The 18,485-nt window shown below is 43.9% G+C and overlaps 1 protein-coding gene across 1 annotated transcript in view; it reads right to left on the reverse strand.

The window, feature by feature from the left end:
* Positions 1 to 6,192: 6,192 nt before the first annotated feature.
* LOC309564397 (uncharacterized protein) overlaps positions 6,193 to 18,485 on the reverse strand; it is a 50,451-nt gene continuing 38,158 nt past the window's right edge. Inside the window, exons 14-18 of the mRNA XM_082269025.1 lie at positions 16,030 to 16,034; positions 15,678 to 15,845; positions 14,302 to 14,390; positions 14,101 to 14,212; positions 6,193 to 7,522 (exon numbers count right to left, since the gene is read on the reverse strand). Coding sequence (XP_082125151.1) covers positions 6,516 to 7,522; positions 14,101 to 14,212; positions 14,302 to 14,390; positions 15,678 to 15,845; positions 16,030 to 16,034 — 1,381 coding nt within the window. The 3' untranslated portion in view covers positions 6,193 to 6,515. The remainder of the gene's footprint in view (positions 7,523 to 14,100; positions 14,213 to 14,301; positions 14,391 to 15,677; positions 15,846 to 16,029; positions 16,035 to 18,485) is intronic.

The following is an 18,485-nucleotide window of genomic DNA, read 5'->3' on the forward strand; positions in this document are numbered from 1 at the left end:
GTACCTCCAACAAGGTTAAGAACCACTGTTCTAACATATAGACCACACCTTGAGTGGTGCAAGTGATCAGGTTTCTAATGCATTATTGTTTCCCAGTCACTGATGCTACAAAATCTTTATGTTTTTAATTATTCACTTTCGAACGCCTACAAGCCAAGCATTTGCCGCATGCAAAAAAGCCTGACAAAAAAAGAAAACAAATGATTGTCTGAATTCCTAGAAGGGTCAATAACTTCCGGGGCCAAGTTATCCCGAAGCGACGGAGCCTTTCTCTAAATAAAATATTGGCTTTCATTTCACTTGTTGTGGAAGGGATCCACGCAGTCGAATCAGCTGGTTCTGATTTGTTGCGTGTGGTTGCCATGGAGCTCGTAATTGTACTTAGGAGCAGGTTCACTATGGGGCTCCATTCCCACTGACGAAGTCCCACCCAGGACGTAACGCGTATGGGGGAGAGAAGCAATTTTTGACTGAAGTGCATTGTTTATATGTCTTTTACCACTGTTTTATTAAAGTTTGATCATATACAGAGAGCACTAGATGTTATCTTATTTATTTTAGATACCACGGACGGATGTGTACTGCAATTACTATATGCTGTCTGGGGAATCTTTGACCCCACTCGGGAAGGCATATTGGGACCTGTCTGGTCCTATGAAGGAGGCGAGAGACTGCTTATGATTGTGGCGAAAGGATTCTCACATCAAAATCCCAATTTCAAGCACTTACTCACAGCGGTCATTATTATGAGGATATTATATGATGGACTTTTTATGATTTTCTTATGAATTTAGGATTTCTTTTTGCGCTGCACTACTCTATTTGATAATAGATTAGAATACAATAAAAAATAATAGAAAATAAAATTATAGAATAGAGAAAACAATAGAATAGAAAGAACATAAACATCTTCCAAAATTTGAATAATATCAATTTAAATTTGAATAGAATAGAAAGAATAATAGATTAGAAGAATAGAATAGAATAGAATAGAATAGAAAGAATATAACCGTCCTTTACAATTTTAATATAATAAATTTGAATAGAATAGATTAGAAAAGAATAGAATAGAAAACATTAGAATAGAATTAAAAATGAAGAAATAGAATAGAAAAAAAAATAGAAAAGAATAAAATAGAAAGAATCTAACCGTCTTCCAAAATTAGAATTTGAATAGAATAAATTCAAATTTTCCAAATTGGAATTTTCTCAATTCGGTCAAATTGATCTCAGTTTGACCGAATTCGGAAAATTCTAATCAAACTTGAAATTGAATAAACAAAACAAAAAAAATTTCCGAAAACAAACTAATTTCACTAAAGAAAATTATTTAAAAAACAAATCGAAACAAAACAAATGTTTTTGTTCTGCACATGTCTATTCAGAAATTCTCATTGTTGGAAGGACCAAAGTGCAAGCAGATGTGCCACCAGGCATCAATTTTGGTGAGACATGTTACTGCTAAAAAACACCTTTTCGGTGTTGATCTTTATCTGCTGTCATCATCAGTTTATTAATGACCCTGTACATTCCAGAGGAGGATGATGAAGAAAAAAAAAGACAAGAGACACATCTGTAACTGTTTACTGCAGGGCTAAAATACAACCCACACACAAATATCATCAAAGGTTTTCACTAGAATCAACGTTCAGATGTCCTCTGCAAAGTGCGTACGTGGCTTCTCCTCCTTCTTTGTTTAGGGTTATAAATTACGTCTTTAAATAAAAACTCCATCAAGTCTGAAGATAGAGGTGGTAGAACAATCACAGTCGATGTCAGAGTGGAGGCCAAAGTGTGTAAACCAAAAAGGATAAAATCAATTGTTAATAGTCAACATTGTCAAGAAGATTATTTGTCTCTTCCCCAAGGAAATAAAACATCGCCCTTAGTCGAAATAAAAGATTGGAAGACATTCTTACAGCATGAGGACTTGTGTTCCTGTGACTGGCCATCAGTTTTGATAAAAACAACACACCCTGGACTACAGCCAGAGAGAAGGTTTTCCAGTATAAGAAAAGTAACAGTCCACCCAAATTTGCATTTGGTGGATTTTTGACAGGTAAAACTAAAAGTTCCTTCAATCTCTTAAAGACACTATTGGTGTGATCTCTGGTTGAGATCAAATCTGTACCCTGCCCATTATGAGGTGTTCTCACCATCTCTGTGTCAAGTTTCCAGGTCTATACACCTTTTGTAGGCATTATGAGGGGCTCTCACTATCTCTGGGCCAAGTTCCCAGGTCTATACACCTTTTGTGCCCATTATGATGGGTTCCCACCATCTCTCTGCCAAGTTCCTAGGTCTACACAACTTTTGTGCCCATTATGAGGGGTTCCCACCATCTCTGTGCTAAGTTCCCAGGTCTACACACCTGTTGTGACCATTATCAGGGGTTCTCATTATCTCTGTGCCAAGTTCCCAGGTCTACACACTAGGGATCGACCGATTATCAGTTTGGCCGATAATCGTCAGCCGATATTCCCTTTTTTGAAAGTATCAGTATCGGACAAAACTTGGCTGATATGACCGATATTTTCTTAGGGTAGGGGAAGGGGGAGATGGGGATTAGATCACTGCCTGATTACACAAAGAGCAGGGTTCTTCTGCTTACCCAGCGCGGGCGCTGTTATACAAAGCCCTGCTTCCTGGACCGGCTCCTACCTATGATAGACAGCACACTGGTGACGTCTATCATAGGAGGCGGTACTTCATATGAGAGTGCCTGCGCCAGGTAAGCAGAAGAACCCTGCTCTTTGTGTATCAGGCGGCACTCTAATCCCCATGCACTGGTCACTCTGCATTGGATGGGGGTACTGGTCACACTGCATTGTTGTGGGCACTGGTCACTGTGCATTGTTGGGGGCACTGCTCACTCTGCATTGATGGGGGCACTGGTCACTCTGCATTGATGGGGGCACTGGTCACTCTGCATTGATGGGGGCACTGGTCACTCTGCATTGTTGGGGGCACTGGTCACTCTGCATTGTTGGGGGGCACTGGTCACTCTGCATTGTTGGGGGGCACTGGTCACTCTGCATTGATGGGGGCACTGGTCACTCTGCATTGATGGGGGGCACTGGTCACTCTGCATTGGATGTGCGATTCAATGTGCAGAATATCGGCCCATATCGGCCGATACCGATACTTTGTGACCAAAATATCGGTATTGGTATCAGCCCTGGAAAAACCATATCAGTCTATCCCTACGACACACCTGCTGTGTCCATTATGAGGGGTTCTCATCATCCCTAGGGCACGTTCCCAGGTATGCACATCTCTTGTGCCCATTATGTGGGGTTCTCACCATCTGTATACCAAGTTCCCAGGTATGCAAACCTGCTGTGCCCATTATGAGGGGTTGCACACCCAAGTCTCCCAGGTGGACAGGAAAAGCGCTAGAAATTATGGCAGGGAGATCTCACAGTTAGAGAATTCAAGACATATAGGAAGCCAGCTTCAACTAAATTATCCCTTTTGAGTGTACCAACTGTTTCATTCCCTTAACCCTGAAGAACCTTCTCTATAGCGGAGTATTTGTACAGTAGGCTATTTTATCTTCAAAGGGCTTGAAGGGACTGGAGCACCAACACTCTTTCTACATCTCTAGGGAGTACATCAGAGAGCTCTCCAAGCCAGAGTTTGCAGCTCCACCCCATTCTCTTGCTCTCAAGACAGAGAATCTATTTTACATTTTGTGTGGTCCATACAGAGTGAGAGCCCATGCAGGGAAGGCACTGTTTGGATTTATGGTGGGGGAAATCTCACACGGAGATACAAGAATCTAGAAGGTAGCTGAACTCCTGGTCATTTCCCAATAACAGAAGCGCACTTTAAGACAAAGTGCATTTGTCTTTTTCCCTCCCTTTCCATGACCTAACCTAACTCACTCTCTGGCTCCACAGATGCATATTTACTTTGATCTGACAGCCATGGCCTCCAGTGTTTGCTTACAACCAGTGCATGCAAGTCTCACCCTGGCCATGCCTGTGCATTACAGCAATATAGACTGCTATGGGGCCATGTCCCAAGGCCAGATACAGTTCCACAGACATAGGCGTGCGCACAGGGTGTGCCGGGTGTGCCTGGGCACACCCTAATCACCTAGGGCACATTAGCATTATCGCTCTGTTTGCCAGTGAGGACATGGGAAAGATCTCCCTCGGACCTGCTCTGCCATAAGAGGAGTGCCACACACTTCTATTTCACTTTGCCAGCAGGGAGAGTAATGTACCGGGGCCATATACATGTAGGCAAACACATGCATGTGTATTTAAACTTTGGGGTGCACACCCTAATGCAATAGGCTGCGCACACCTATGTCCACAGATACCTATGGAGCTGTAATGTGCAGGCACAGCCAAAACAGTCAGACTTGAGCGCGTTCAAATTTGCAGGCTGTTACACCAAAAGTGCAGCAGGGGCTGGGGAGTGGGAATGGTGATGTGAGTTAATTCACATTCTCATTGTTTATAAAAAGGTGAACTTAGACTTTAAGGAGCACCAGGTAGTAAAGATCTTAAGACAGTGGCATAACTGGCAGGACATGGAAACTGAAGGACTGGTTGGAAAGGGGTTAAAACTGAAGGACTGGAATGGGGGGGATAGAAGAGACTGGAGGATTAGTGTGGTAGAGAGACTGGAGGATTAGTGTGGTAAGAAACTGGAGGATTAGTAGGTTATAGAGACTGAAGGATTGGTGGGGTATAGAGATTGAAGAATTGAAGGGGTATAGAGATTAAAGGATTGGTGGGGTATAGAGACTGAAGGATTGTGGGGTATAGAGTTTGAAGGATTGGTGAGGTGTGGCAACTAAATAATTGGTGGGGTATAGAGATTGAAGAATTGACAGGATATAGAGATTAAAGGATTGGTGGGGTATAGAGACTGAAGGATTGGTGGGGTATAGAGACTGAAGGATTGGTGGGGTATAGAGTAGAGAGTACAAAACTAGGGGTTAAGGGGAAGGGGCATAGAGAGTAGAGGGTTATGAAAAGGGGATGAAAACTGAAGGATTGAGGGGAGGGGGTGAAGACTGAAAGAATTGGTGGCGTATGGGGACTGAAGGATTGATGAAGTATGGAAATTGAAGGATTGGTGGGGTATGGAGACTGAAGGATTGGTGGGGTATAGAGATTGAAGGATTGGTGAGGTATGGCGACTAAAGGATTGGTGGGGTGTACAGTAGAGAGTATAAAACTAGAGATTAAGGGGAATAGAGAGTAGAGGGTTAGGAAAAGGGGGTGAAAACTGAAGGATTGGGGGGGGGGGTGAAGACTGAAAGATTAGAAGGGTATAGAGCCTTAATAATTTAGGGTATGGATACTGAAGATTTTGTAGAGTACGGAGACTGAAGAATTGGTGGCGTATGGGGACTGAAGGATTCATGGAGTATGGAAATTGAAGGATTGGTGGGGTATAGAGATTGAAGGATTGGTGAGGTGTGGCGACTATAGAATTGGTGGGGTGTACAGTATAGAGTATAAAACTAGGGGTTAAGGGGAATAGAGAGTAGAGGGTTAGGAAAAGGGGGTGAAAACTGAAGGATTGGGGGGGGGTGAAGACTGAAAGATTAGAAGGGTATAGAGCCTTAATAATTTAGGGTATGGATACTGAAGATTTTGTGGAGTACAGAGACTGAAGAATTGGGGACTGAAGGTTTGATGGAGTATGGAAATTGAAGGATTGGTGGGGTATGGAGACTGAAGGATTGGTGGCGTATGGGGACTGAAGGATTGATGGAGTATGGAAATTGAAAGATTGGTGGGGTATGGAGACTGAAGGATTGGTGGCGTATGGGGACTGAAGGATTGGTGGCGTATGGGGACTGAAGGATTGATGGAGTATGGAAATTGAAAGATTGGTAGGGTATGGAGACTGAAGGATTGGTGGCGTATGGGGACTGAAGGATTGGTGGCGTATGGGGACTGAAGGATTGATGGAGTATGGAAATTGAAAGATTGGTGGGGTATGGAGACTGAAGGATTGGTGGCGTATGGGGACTGAAGGATTGATGGAGTATGGAAATTAAAGGATTGGTGGGGTATGGAGACTGAAGGATTGGTGGGATATAGAGATTAAAGGACTAGGGTTTGAAGGGAAGGGGCATGGAGAGTGAAGGACTGGTGAGTTATAAAAACTGAAGGAATTCAGTGAATCATGGAGACTGAAGCACTGGCGGGGTATGTAGACTGGTGGGGTATAGAGACTGTAGGGACTGGTGAGAGATGAAAGAACTAGAGGTTATGGGGATAGGGAATAGAGAGTAGATGGTTTGGGAACAAAATAAGCAGGAACAGGGACACCTGGATCAAAAGACAAGGGCAAACGGACCAAAAGATCAGAGACAAGTTCACATAATTAGGGCCATGGAGGTTGGAAGGACAGAGGTATGGAGATAAAATACATCTTGATTGGAGCACGAACCCTCTGCCCACTCCTCCCATGAAAGTTATTTTCTTTAAATGATTGGATCTGTGAACGAAACCCCTCCCACATCCTGGTCGGTAACACAGTGTCTAATCACGATGAGTCTTCTGATGCCTCACTAGGTATGACTTGTGAGTGAAGCATTTTCCGCAGTGTGCACAAGAAAAAGGCTTTTCCCCAGTGTGGCTCCTCTGATGGAAGATAAGCGATGGCTCCTTCCTGAAGCATTTCCCGCACTCTGTACAGGAAAAGGGTTTCTCCCCGCTGTGGATGGACCGATGATCGTCCAGGAATGACTTGCGGGCGAAACACCTCCCACATTCCGGGCAGGAATATGGTTTCTCCCCTGTGTGGGTCTTCATGTGCTCTGCTAGGTTCGGTTTATGGGTGAAGCTTTTGCCGCACTCCGAACACATAAATGGCTTCTCCCCTGTGTGAATCCTCTGGTGCTGCCCCAGGTAGGACCTCTGCGTGAAGCTTTTGCTGCATATGTCGCAGGAAAAGAGTTTCTCCCCTGTATGACTTCTAACGTGTTCAAGCAGATTGGATCTCTTGTTGTAGGATTTCCCACACTCGGAACAAGAGAAAGGCTTCTGACCTGTGTGCATGGTCTGATGGCTGGCCAGGTAACACTTCCGGGTGAAAGACTTTCCACACACCGAACAAGAAAAAGGCCGCTCGCCCGTGTGAATTTTCTTATGCTCAGCGAGATTGGTTTTGTGAGTGAAGCACTTTCCGCACTGCAGACAGGAATATGGCTTCTCCCCTGTGTGAATTTTCAGGTGCTGCCCGAGATACGACTTTTGGGTGAAGAATTTTCCGCACTCTGGACAAGGATGTAGCTTCTCACCATTGTGAGCGCTGATGTGTTCTATGAGGTTGGATTTCTTGGTGTAGGACTTTTCACACTGCGGACAGGTGTATGGCCTCTTGATGGCGTCAGTTTTCTGGGGCGTAATAGGGAAGTCGGGGCTAGCTGTAGGAAATGTCTCTAATGTTTTATCTGGGCTGTGAAGTCCTTCATGGAAATTTGGGGTGACAAAGTTTTCTCCTGGGCTATCTAACCCCTGAGGCGTGTTCTCAATATAACGTCCATCTGTCAGGAACACATTGAAAGAAAGACGTAAACTAATAATAGGAAAGTAAAAAATTGTGACACACTTTAAAAAAAAATTAAGTTGATCTCCCTATACCCCCACCCCCCCCCCCCCCCCGCCTTGATATGATAGCTGGAATTTGAAAATTAAAAAAAAAACAAATATCTAAAGGCCCAATTTACTCACCTAAAGCTGCATCTTCTTCGATGTCAATGCCACTGCTTGCCCAAAGTGGACGCCACCTAATGGCTGTCCAGCAGCAAGGTCCAGGAGAGGAGTGATGTCAGCGCAAGGGGCTGTTAGGTGCTCTAAGGATCCAGAAGAGGAGTTTGGAGAGGATGTTTGAAGCCTGGCCCTTAACCACTTGCCGACCGCCGCAAGTACATATACTGCGGCGGTCAGCCCCTCACAGGCAAAGTGACGTACCGGTACATCACTAGCCTGTGAGGCTCTGGGGAGCGAGCGCGCGCCGCCGGAGGCGCGCTCCCGCGCGGTCACGGACCCCCCCGCGCGTGTGACCGGCAGACCCGATGTCCGGCGGTCACTCGCCGATCGTCGGTGGAGAGGGAGAAAGGCAGACGGCTAGTGTAAACAAGCCGCCTGTCATTCTCCCCTGTGTAGAAACAGTGATCATACGGTTCTACTATGTTATGTTCTACAGTTAGAATCACGCCCCTAGGGACACACACCACCCCTCCCTCTCAAATAAAGTTAACCCCTTCACTACCAGTGTCATTTTACAGTAACAGTGCATATGTATAGCACTGATTACTGCAGTAATGTCACTGGTAACCCCAAAAGTGTCAAAAATGTCAGTTAAGGGTCCGATCTGTCCGCCCCAATGTCGCAGTCCCGCAAAAAAAATTGCAGATCGCCGCCATTACGTGTTTAAAAAAAAAAAACAACAAAAATGACAAAAATCTTTCCCTTTGTTAGTAAACGCGATAACTTTTGCCCAAACCAATCAAAATACACTTTTTGCGATTTTTTTTTACCAAACATATGTAGCATAAAACAAATTGGCTGAAAATGTTAAAAAATTTTGATTTTTACATTTTTTTTTTTGGGGAATTTCATATAAAAAAATTTGAAAAATATTGTTATTTTTGCAAAATTGTCGCTCTTTTTTTGTTTATAGCACATGATCAAAAAATCGCACAGGTGATCAAATACCACCAAAAGAAAGCTCTGTTTGTGGGGAAAAAAGGACGTCAAATTCGTTTAGGTACAGCGTCGCACGACCGCGCAATTGTCCGTTAAAGTCACGCAGTGCCGAATCGCAAAATACCCCCTGGTCAGGAAGGGGGGTAAAATCTTCCGGGGCTTAAGTGGTTAAAGGCACATCTGAGGCCCCCTGCACTGGGAAACTGAACCAGCAAGGGACCTGCATGGCCAACTTACATGAGTACACATTTTTTCACAAGGTAAGGAAAAAATATGTAGAATGTGTTAGAGGAGGGTTACCTGGCTTGAGAATTTAGTCCAACCTTTACTATTAAACATAATATTGCTGCGCTAGAATATACTGTAAAAATTAAATATGCGAAAAGCAGCCAACACAAATCTTTGGAAACAGAAAGATCAATAACAATGGAAATTTCCAACCTTTACTATTACTTCAACGGTGTATGGGCTCAGTCACCCACTGACCTCTCTAAGAAATGGCATCTGCTCCTTAGCAGGAATCATAGTTCTGTCAAACAAAACCAAAGAAGGCTCCCAGCTCCACTCACCAACCAGCCTGCAAACAACCAAATAATCCTGTCCAACAGTTTGCGTTAAAAACAGGGGTTTAGTTAGCACACATCTGCAAATACATGCGTAAGCTGCAGAGCCACTTCACGTCACCCCAGCATTTTCTGTAGTCCTAAGTCTATACATTTTTGAGAGCCTCCACAGTGGAAGCACATGCATTATAATGGATAGAGGGAAGGTAAGCATATAGGGAGCCCACTGCTCCTTAAAGGCACAAGGGAAAATGTGTAGCTTGTTTCGATATCTTGAACCCATAGAGTGACCCAACCTTTTTTTATAAATAAGGCGTACTGTACTCCAGGGCCGTTGTATAGGATAGGCAGGAAAGAAAATCCTGAATGTGTAAGATGTGCTAAATCTCCTGGTTCCTTTATACATTTATTTTGGAGGTGTCCAAAACTACGACAGTATTGGCAGGATGTGATAAACTCTATATATCACACTAGGCTAGTTTCAGATCCCGTCTTATGTCTACTTGGGTATATAAATTCCAACATTCTGTAATACGACGAGGCAGTGGCCATTGTGAGAATGCTGTTTTTGGCCTGCAAGTTAATAGCCTCTCGATGGGTCTCACCCAATCCTCCTACCCTTGAGGACTGGGTTCGGGAAATGGACAAACATGAACTGTTCAAGAAATACACTTATGCCCAACGTAATGCTTCTCGGAAGTTTAAAAAAATATAGAAAAAAATGGAAAGATGTCCCATGTTCTAATCTAAGCTGGCAATAAGTGAAAAACGAAAATTAAACCCGCGCTACCTTGAAAATAAATCTAATAAGTGTATATGTGAATGTTGCAGCTGCTGTTCGCCAAGTAAATAACTCAGAAAAAATATATGAATAATCAATTAAACACAGCGCTGGCATACATAAATAAAAATTACATAAACATACTCATGTTACTCAAAAAAATATTAAAAAACCAATACAAAAATTATTATTTTTAAGTGTCCAAAATAATTAAATATCCAAGAAAGTGTCCAATAAGGTGAAAATACAATAGGTGATGAAGTGCTCCAGTGCATATAAAACACACGTGCTCCAAGTGGTGGTGACCCCTCCAGGACCCCTACTCACCAGAACATGTGGACCCTATATTAGGGTCTAAAAAGCCTGTGGACACATAGATGTAACTGGCACCAGGACTTCTCCTTAAAGATCGAAAGCTGAATGGACCCTCCTGAACAGAGCGGTTGCTCTGGGATATCTCTTGGAAAACTGTATGATAATGAACTAAAAGTACTGTTGACATCAATGTTTTATCTGTTAATTGGATCCCCTTTTCCCTTTTTTTTTCTCTTATTTCTTTGTATTTTTAGTTTCCCTTGTATTTGTCTCATATAAGAAGAAATCTCAAAATAAAATCCGATTTATAGAAAAAAAAAAGGCACAGGGGCACAGTTATAGATGGGGCAGTGGCCATTTGTTTGTGCTGTTGGAAAACTGGTGAGGGGATGCACTGGACACCTTGGCTGCCATTGTGCTACATGGTGGATGTCCATTCCATCCCCTCACCAATTTTCCAACAGTACGAACAAATGCCCCCACATATAACTGGCCTATGAGCAAAAAGGGCATGGAAGGGCAATGGCATGTCAAACAAAACCAAAGAAAATTCCCAGCTCAACTCACCAACCAGCCTGCAAACAACCAAATAATCCTGTCTAACAGTTTGTTGTTTGCAAGTTGGTTGCAGGCTGGTTGGTGAGTTGAGCTGGGAATTTTCATTAGTAAAGTCCCACACCATCAATTGCACTTTGTATTACAAAATAAACAAATACAACACTAAGAAGCAAGACGTTTTTACTGGACTAAGTAACGTTTCCAATGGGAGGTCTCGGAAACAAAGCTCAGAACAAGGTGGAAGACACCAATGTTAATATAAGACAGGACAGGTGGTCTCGGGAACAAAGCTCAGAACAAGATGGAAGACACCAATGTAAATCTAGGACAGAACAGGTCTCAGGAACAATGCTCAGAACAAGATGGAAGACACCAATGTAAACCTAGGACAGAACAGGTCTCAGGAACAATGCTCAGAACAAGATGGAAGACACCAATGTAAACCTAGGACAACATAGGAGGTCTCAGGAACAAAGCTCAGAACAAGATGGAAGATACCAATGTAAATCTAGGACAAGACATGAGGTTTCAGGAACAAAGCACAAAACAAGATGGAAGACACCAGAGAGCTCAGAACCAGATGGAAGACACCAGTGTAAATCTAGGACAAGACAGGAGATCCTGGGAACAAAGCTCAAAACAAGAAGGAAGATAACAGTGTAAGCCTAATGCCCCATACACACGTGCAGATTATCTGAAGACTTTTGTCTGTAGACTTACCAAAACCATATAATATGAGGTCAAACCTAAACACTTTCAATTTGTATGCAATCCGGCAGGCCCTTGCACTACATAGAAAAGGTAAATCTGAAGACAAAAGTCTTCAGATAATCTGCATGTGTGTACGGGGCATTAGACAAGAGAGAAGGTCTTGGGAACAAAGCTCAAAACAAGAAGGAAGACACTGGTGTAAATCTAGGACAAGACAGGAGGTCTCGAGAACAAATCTCAGAACAAAATGGAAGACACCAGTGTACATGTAGGACATGACGGGAGGTCTCAGGAACAAAGCTCAAAACAAAACGGAAGTCAATAGAGTGTAAATCTAGAACAAGACAAGAGGCTTATATAGAATAAGAAAGGAGATCTTGAGAACAAAGCTCAGAACAAGATAGAAGACACCAGTGAGAATCTAGGACAAATCAGAAGGTCCGGTGAACAATGCTCAAAACAAGAAGGAAGACACCAGTGTAAGTCTAAGACAAGACAGGAGGTCTTGGGAACAAAGCTCAGAACAAAATGGAAGACACCATTGTCAATCTATGACATGATGAGAGGTCTCAGGAACAAAGCTCCAAAGATGGAAGATGGAAGACACTAGTGTAAATCTAGGACAAGACAAGAGGCTTGTACAGTATAATATAGGAGATCTTTTGAACAAAGCTCAGAACAAGACGAAACACACCAGTGTAAGTCTAAAGGCCCGTACACACGTACCGATCGTCGTCATACAAACGTCGGCGGACGAAAGATCTGCCGATTGTACGCTTGTTAGTATGGTGCCTCCGACAGCTGTCTGCGCACATTCTGCGGACAAGAGTCTTTCTTGCAAACATCAAAATTTTTGTATGCGGACACCAGAGCGGCCGATTGTTCGCCAGTCAGTACAGAAATCAGCCGACAGACCGCAGATTTGCAAGACTGGGCATGCTCAGAAAAGAAAAAACACAGGGAAAGTTAACCATTACATGACATCACTTCTGCAGTCAGCTGAAGTCTGCGGACAAAATTCTTGTGCTGTCTTTGCACTTTTCAACAGACATCGACATCCCGGGGAGAAAAGACGAACGTTTGTATGACGACGATCGGTACGTGTGTACGGGGCTTTATGCCCCGTACACACGTGCAGATTATCTGAAGACTTTTGTCTTCAGATTTACCTTTTCTATGTAGTGCAAGGGCCTGCCGGATTGCATACAAATTGAAAGTGTTTAGGTTTGACCTCATATTATATGGTTTTGGTAAGTCTGCAGACAAAAGTCTTCAGATAATCTGCATGTGTGTACGGGGCATAAGTCTAAGACATGACACGAGGTCTCAAGAACAAAGCTTAAAACAACATGGAAGACACTTGAGTGTAAATCTAGGACAAGACAGGAGGTCTCCGGAACAAAGCTCAGAACAAGATGGAAGACACCAGTGTCAATCTAGGAACTGAAGGGTTCGGGAACAAATCTCAGAACGGAAGATGGAAGAAGGAAGACCCCAGTGTAAGTCTAAGACATGTCAGGAGGTCTCAGGAACAAAGCTCAGAACATGATTGAAGACAACAATGTAAATCTAGGACAAGACAGGAGGTCACATGAACAAAGCTCAGAATAAAATGGAAGACACAATTGTCAATCCAGGACATGACGAGAGGTCTCAGGAACGAAGCTCAAAACAGATGAGAGACACAAGTGTAAATCTAGGACAAGACAAGAGGCTTGTACAGTATAAGAAAGGAGATCTTGGGAACAAAGCTTAGAACAAGAAGAAACACACCATTGTAAGTCTAAGACAAGACAGGAGATCTTGGTAACAAAGCTCAGAACAAAATGGAAGACACCAGTGTCAAGCTAAGACAAGTCAGGAGGTCTAAGGAACAAAGCTCAGAACAAGATGGAAGCCACCAGTATGTGGGGAAAGCTTTGTTCGATTGAGCTGGGAATTTTCATTGGTAAAGTCCACATCATCAATTGCACTTTGTATTATTAAATTAACAAACACTACAACACTAAGGAGCAAGACGTTTTTACTGGACTAACGTTTCTAATGGGAGGTCTCAGGAACAAAGCTGAGAACAAGATGGAAGACACCAGTGTCAAGCTAAGACAAGCCAGGAGGTCTAAGGAACAAATCTCAGAACAAGATGGAAGCCACCAGTGTATGTCTAAGACAAGAGAGGAGGTCTCAAGAACAAAGCTCAGAACAATATTAAAGACACCAATAGGAATCTAGGAAAAGACAGGAGGTCTCATAAACAAAGCTCAGAACAAGATTGAAGACACCAGTGTAAGCCTAGAACAAGACAAGGGGCTTCAGGGACAAAGCTCAAAACTAAACCACCAACCTGAGCTTAGAACAAGATAAAAGGCAATAGTCTAAAACCAAAATTATATTTGATAACTTGGGATGACTTTGAATACATCAGGCCAAGATCAGAAGAATGAAGGACAACAAATTAAGAGACAGATCTTCCAGGTTCATTGCTTACCTGCACTGATCTCGGAAGGAACTTCCTCCTCCTTACACAGCAGATCACCCTCTACACATGTCTCCTCCTCTACATCTGTATCCTCCATTTTAACAACAGTAAAGAATTCCTCCTGCCCAAAAACAAACACACAATGTAAAATCTTCTAACCTCAGGGCTTAAAAACTTCTCAGCTCTCCGTAAAACCACAAACCACCTTACCTGATCATCCTGTAAAACACTTTGACCCTCCTCGGGGGAATCCAAAAGGTGGGGACATCTCTCTGGTGTGTTTCTGTTCCTGCATCCATCTGTAGGAAACACACACGGACTAAATAAATTGGAGGAATTCACTATAGCATTTACAACATTTTTCGGGTGGTAGAGTCTATTTAACCACTTGCCGACCGCCGCAAGTACATACACTGCGGCGGTCAGCCCCGTGCAGGCAAAGTGACGTATGGGTACGTCACTCGCCTGCGAGCCAATAGGGGGCAAGCGTGCGCCGCCGGAGGCACGCTCCCGCCCCCGCTTGTTCACTGTGATCCCCGCACGTGTGACCGACGGACCAGATGTCCGCCGGTCACTCTCGATCGTCCGGTACAGAGGGAGAAAGGCAGGTGGCTAATGTAAACAAAGCCGCCTGTCATTCTCCCCTGTGTAAGTGCAGAGATCATACGGTCCTGCTATGTAGGATCGTATATCTCTGTAGTTACACAAACAGCCACATCCCTTTACAGTTAGAAACACGCCCCTAGGGACACACTTAACCTTCTCCAATAAAGTTAACCCCTTCCCTGCCAGTGTCATTTTTACAGTAACAGTGCATATGTATAGCACTGATTACTGCAGTAATGTCACTGGTACCCCCAAAAGTGTAAAAAATGTCAGTCAAGGGTCCGATCTGTCCGCCGCAATGTCGCAGTCCCACAAAAAAAAATCGCAGATCGCCGCCATTACTGATTTAAAAAAAAGACAATAAAAATGACAAAAATCTTTCCCTTAGTTAGTAAACGCGATAACTTTTTCGCAAACCAATCAAAATACGCTTATTGCTATTTTTTTACCAAACATATGTAGCAGAAAACAAAGTGGCCTAAAATGTTAAAAAATTTAGATTTTTACATTTTTTTGGGGGGGAATTTCATATAAAAAAATGTGAAAAATATTGTTATTTTTGCAAAATTGTCGCTTTTTTTTTGTTTATAGCGCAAAAAGTAAAAATCACACAGGTGATCAAATACCACCAAAAGAAAGCTCTGTTTGTGGGAAAAAAAGGACGTCAATTTCATTTGGATACGGCGTCGCACGACCGCGCAATTGTCCGTTAAAGTCACATAGTGCCGAATCGCAAAATAGGGCCTGGTCAGGAAGGGGGTAAAATCTTCCGGGGGCTTAAGTGGTTAAAATGGCCTGCCTCTAATTCAGGAATTTGCAGGGTTGCAATGAAGTCAGCAGCCGTAGGTGTCATAGCAACCAGCAGCCATAGGTGTCATAGCAACCAGCAGCCATAGGTGTCATAGCAACCAGTGACTCATCTCATGGTCCCATTCAGCTGCCAGCTGGGAAAATCAGTGTATTTAGTGTTTATAACTCACCTGTGCCATTCTTTGGGGGGGCTTTCTCCTCCTTACATGACTGATCACTGTTTATACACTCCTCTTCCTCCTCCTCTTCATCAGAATCCTCTACTTTTATATTATAGTCATTGTGATGTTCCAGGGTGGGGTGAGGAGGACAAGGACATCTCCTGGTACTGGATCCATCTGTAGGAAACACACACACTGACTGAATACATTGTTTCTATGTGTTTATCAGATGATGGGGGATCTAGGTGGATCCTCCGTACTGCTCTCTCCTTTACAATAAAGTCTCCTCTTACCCGGTGATGTGAGGGGCGGCTGATTCTCCATCATGACGTCCTTGTAGGGATCCTTGTGTCATTCAAACCAGCCCTATGGAGAATAAGAACATACAGTAATATTAATCTTCAGGCAGTTGCTTGGGATCTGCTGCAGGTCTCGGCTACTTCTGCTATAAATCAGCAGGTAGTCAGAAGGACTTAACATTTTGCCCCATAAGGATATACCTGTAGGTCCTCTAATTTTAGTGGTTCTACCAGGGTCATGGCTGCATGGTCATTTCCTGGTCTTGTGAGCTGTGTCAGTCTCTGCAGATAGATCTTGAAAGGACGTGCTGATGTATGCATAGCCTTTGGATCCATTACGAGATCGAGGCTTGAAACGGCGCATGCGCAATCGTTCAAATCGAATCGGGGCTTGAGACGCACGCCGTACACCATCTTGGAAGTCACTTCCAGAATAATGAGCACCATCGATCGGTACACGGGTTCCGCAGTTGAGTTTTAATTATTACCTTTAAATAAACGCAGTGTAGGACGAGGCACTCATACCCCAGATGATGTCTTTTTAGACAAAACATGTTGGGTTGAGGCTCATCCAAACACTGCGATCCACATATCTGCAACCTAGCCTATTGGATTATGTGATGAAATGCCTGTTTTTTCGTATGTGGAGATTTCCTTTTGTATTTATGACGATTGACCTACTGGATTGAAAGTGACGTTTTCTCTGATTGATGTGGAAACGGAGTGATTGTCTGTCATACAGCATTAAGGTTGGGAGATGCCTGTTTGACTCAATGCCAATGGCACTAGAGTCCACGCAGTCTGAACTTGCTCCATAGACACACAGCTCAGGAGCGAGCGGGCACTGCCTGCCCCCATAGCAAATGGCTTTCTATGGAGACACACGAAGAAGAGAAGAAGCCAAGATCGCCGACGGGGGACCCAAGTAGAGGAGGAACAGGGGTTCTCTGTGCAATAGAATTTAACAGAGCTGGTGAGCGTAACATGTTTGTTTTTTTTAATTTTTTTTAAAAATTAACCTTTAGGTGATACCATGGGGACGGGCAGGAAGCCTCGAGTGATTCCACTATTCTTAAGAATTTCCATAGAGACAGACAGGACGCCTCTAGTGATTCCACCGTCGGCAACTTGTCTCTGGAAACACCTATCTAACATCATCCATAAGTGCTTCCATAGGGACAGGCAGGAAGCCTCTGGAGTCACCCATCTGACATCGGCCTTAAGAGATACCAATTGGACAGACAGGAAGCCTCTGGAGATCCCACCGCCAGCGATTCATCTTTGGAGTCACCCATCTGACATCGGCCTTAAGATACGCCTCTAGTGATCCCACCGCCAGTGATTCGTCTTTGGAGTCACCCATCTGACATCAGCCTTAAGAGATACGCCTCTAGTGATCCCACCGCCAGCGATGCGTCTTTGGAGTCACCCATCTGACATCAGCCTTAAGAGATACGCCTCTAGTGATCCCACCGCCAGCGATTCGTCTTTGGAGTCACCCATCTGACATCAGCCTTAAGAGATACGCCTCTAGTGATCCCACCGCCAGCGATTCGTCTTTGGAGTCACCCATCTGACATCAGCCTTAAGAGATACGCCTCTAGTGATCCCACCGCCAGCGATTCGTCTTTGGAGTCACCCATCTGACATCAGCCTTAAGAGATACGCCTCTAGTGATCCCACCGCCAGCGATTCGTCTTTGGAGTCACCCATCTGACATCGGCCTTAAGAGATACGCCTCTAGTGATCCCACCGCCAGCGATGCGTCTTTGGAGTCACCCATCTGACATCGGCCTTAAGAGATACCAATTGGACAGACAGGAAGCCTTTAATGATCCCACCACTAGTGATTTGTCTCTGGAGTCATCTATATAACATCATCCTTAAGTGTTTCCATAGGGACAGACAGGAAACCTCTGGTGATCCCACCACCAGCAATTTGAATCTGGAGGCACCCATCTGACACCAGCCTTAAGAGATACCATAAAGACAGACGGGAAGCCTCTGGAGATCCCACCACCAGCGATTCGTCTTTGGAGTCACCCATCTGACATCGGCCTTAAAGTGGAGTTCCGGCCTATTTTGCAACTTTAGTGATTCCTGGATCGCTTGCTATGCTGATCAACAATTGTCCATTTTCAATTTTTTTTTGGCGGCCCCTTAGCTTATTTTCAGGGCATTTTTGATTGTACTTCCTCCTTCTCCCCCCTCTGTGGCCACGGCCACCAACATCACTTCCGCCTTTGCATTGCATCCTGGGAGCTGTTTGTCATCACTCCCAGGAGGCTGGAATCAGGAAGAACTCCCAGAACACTCCCTGGAATCAGGAAGGACGACTCAGCAGATTACACTGCGGCTTCAGATGCCCACGTCTAAGATGGCCGCGCCCAGACAGCGTTTTTAAAAGTAAGATTTTGACTAAAATCCAATACTGTACACCTTGTAAGTATGAGAATAGCGGTTCTGTAAATGGCGATGGATTCGTATTATAGGGGTATTTTTAGTTATAAAAGTTATT

Source organism: Pelophylax lessonae (genome assembly GCF_965119305.1).
Source record: "Pelophylax lessonae genome assembly, chromosome: 9".
Taxonomy (NCBI): Eukaryota; Metazoa; Chordata; class Amphibia; order Anura; family Ranidae; genus Pelophylax; species Pelophylax lessonae.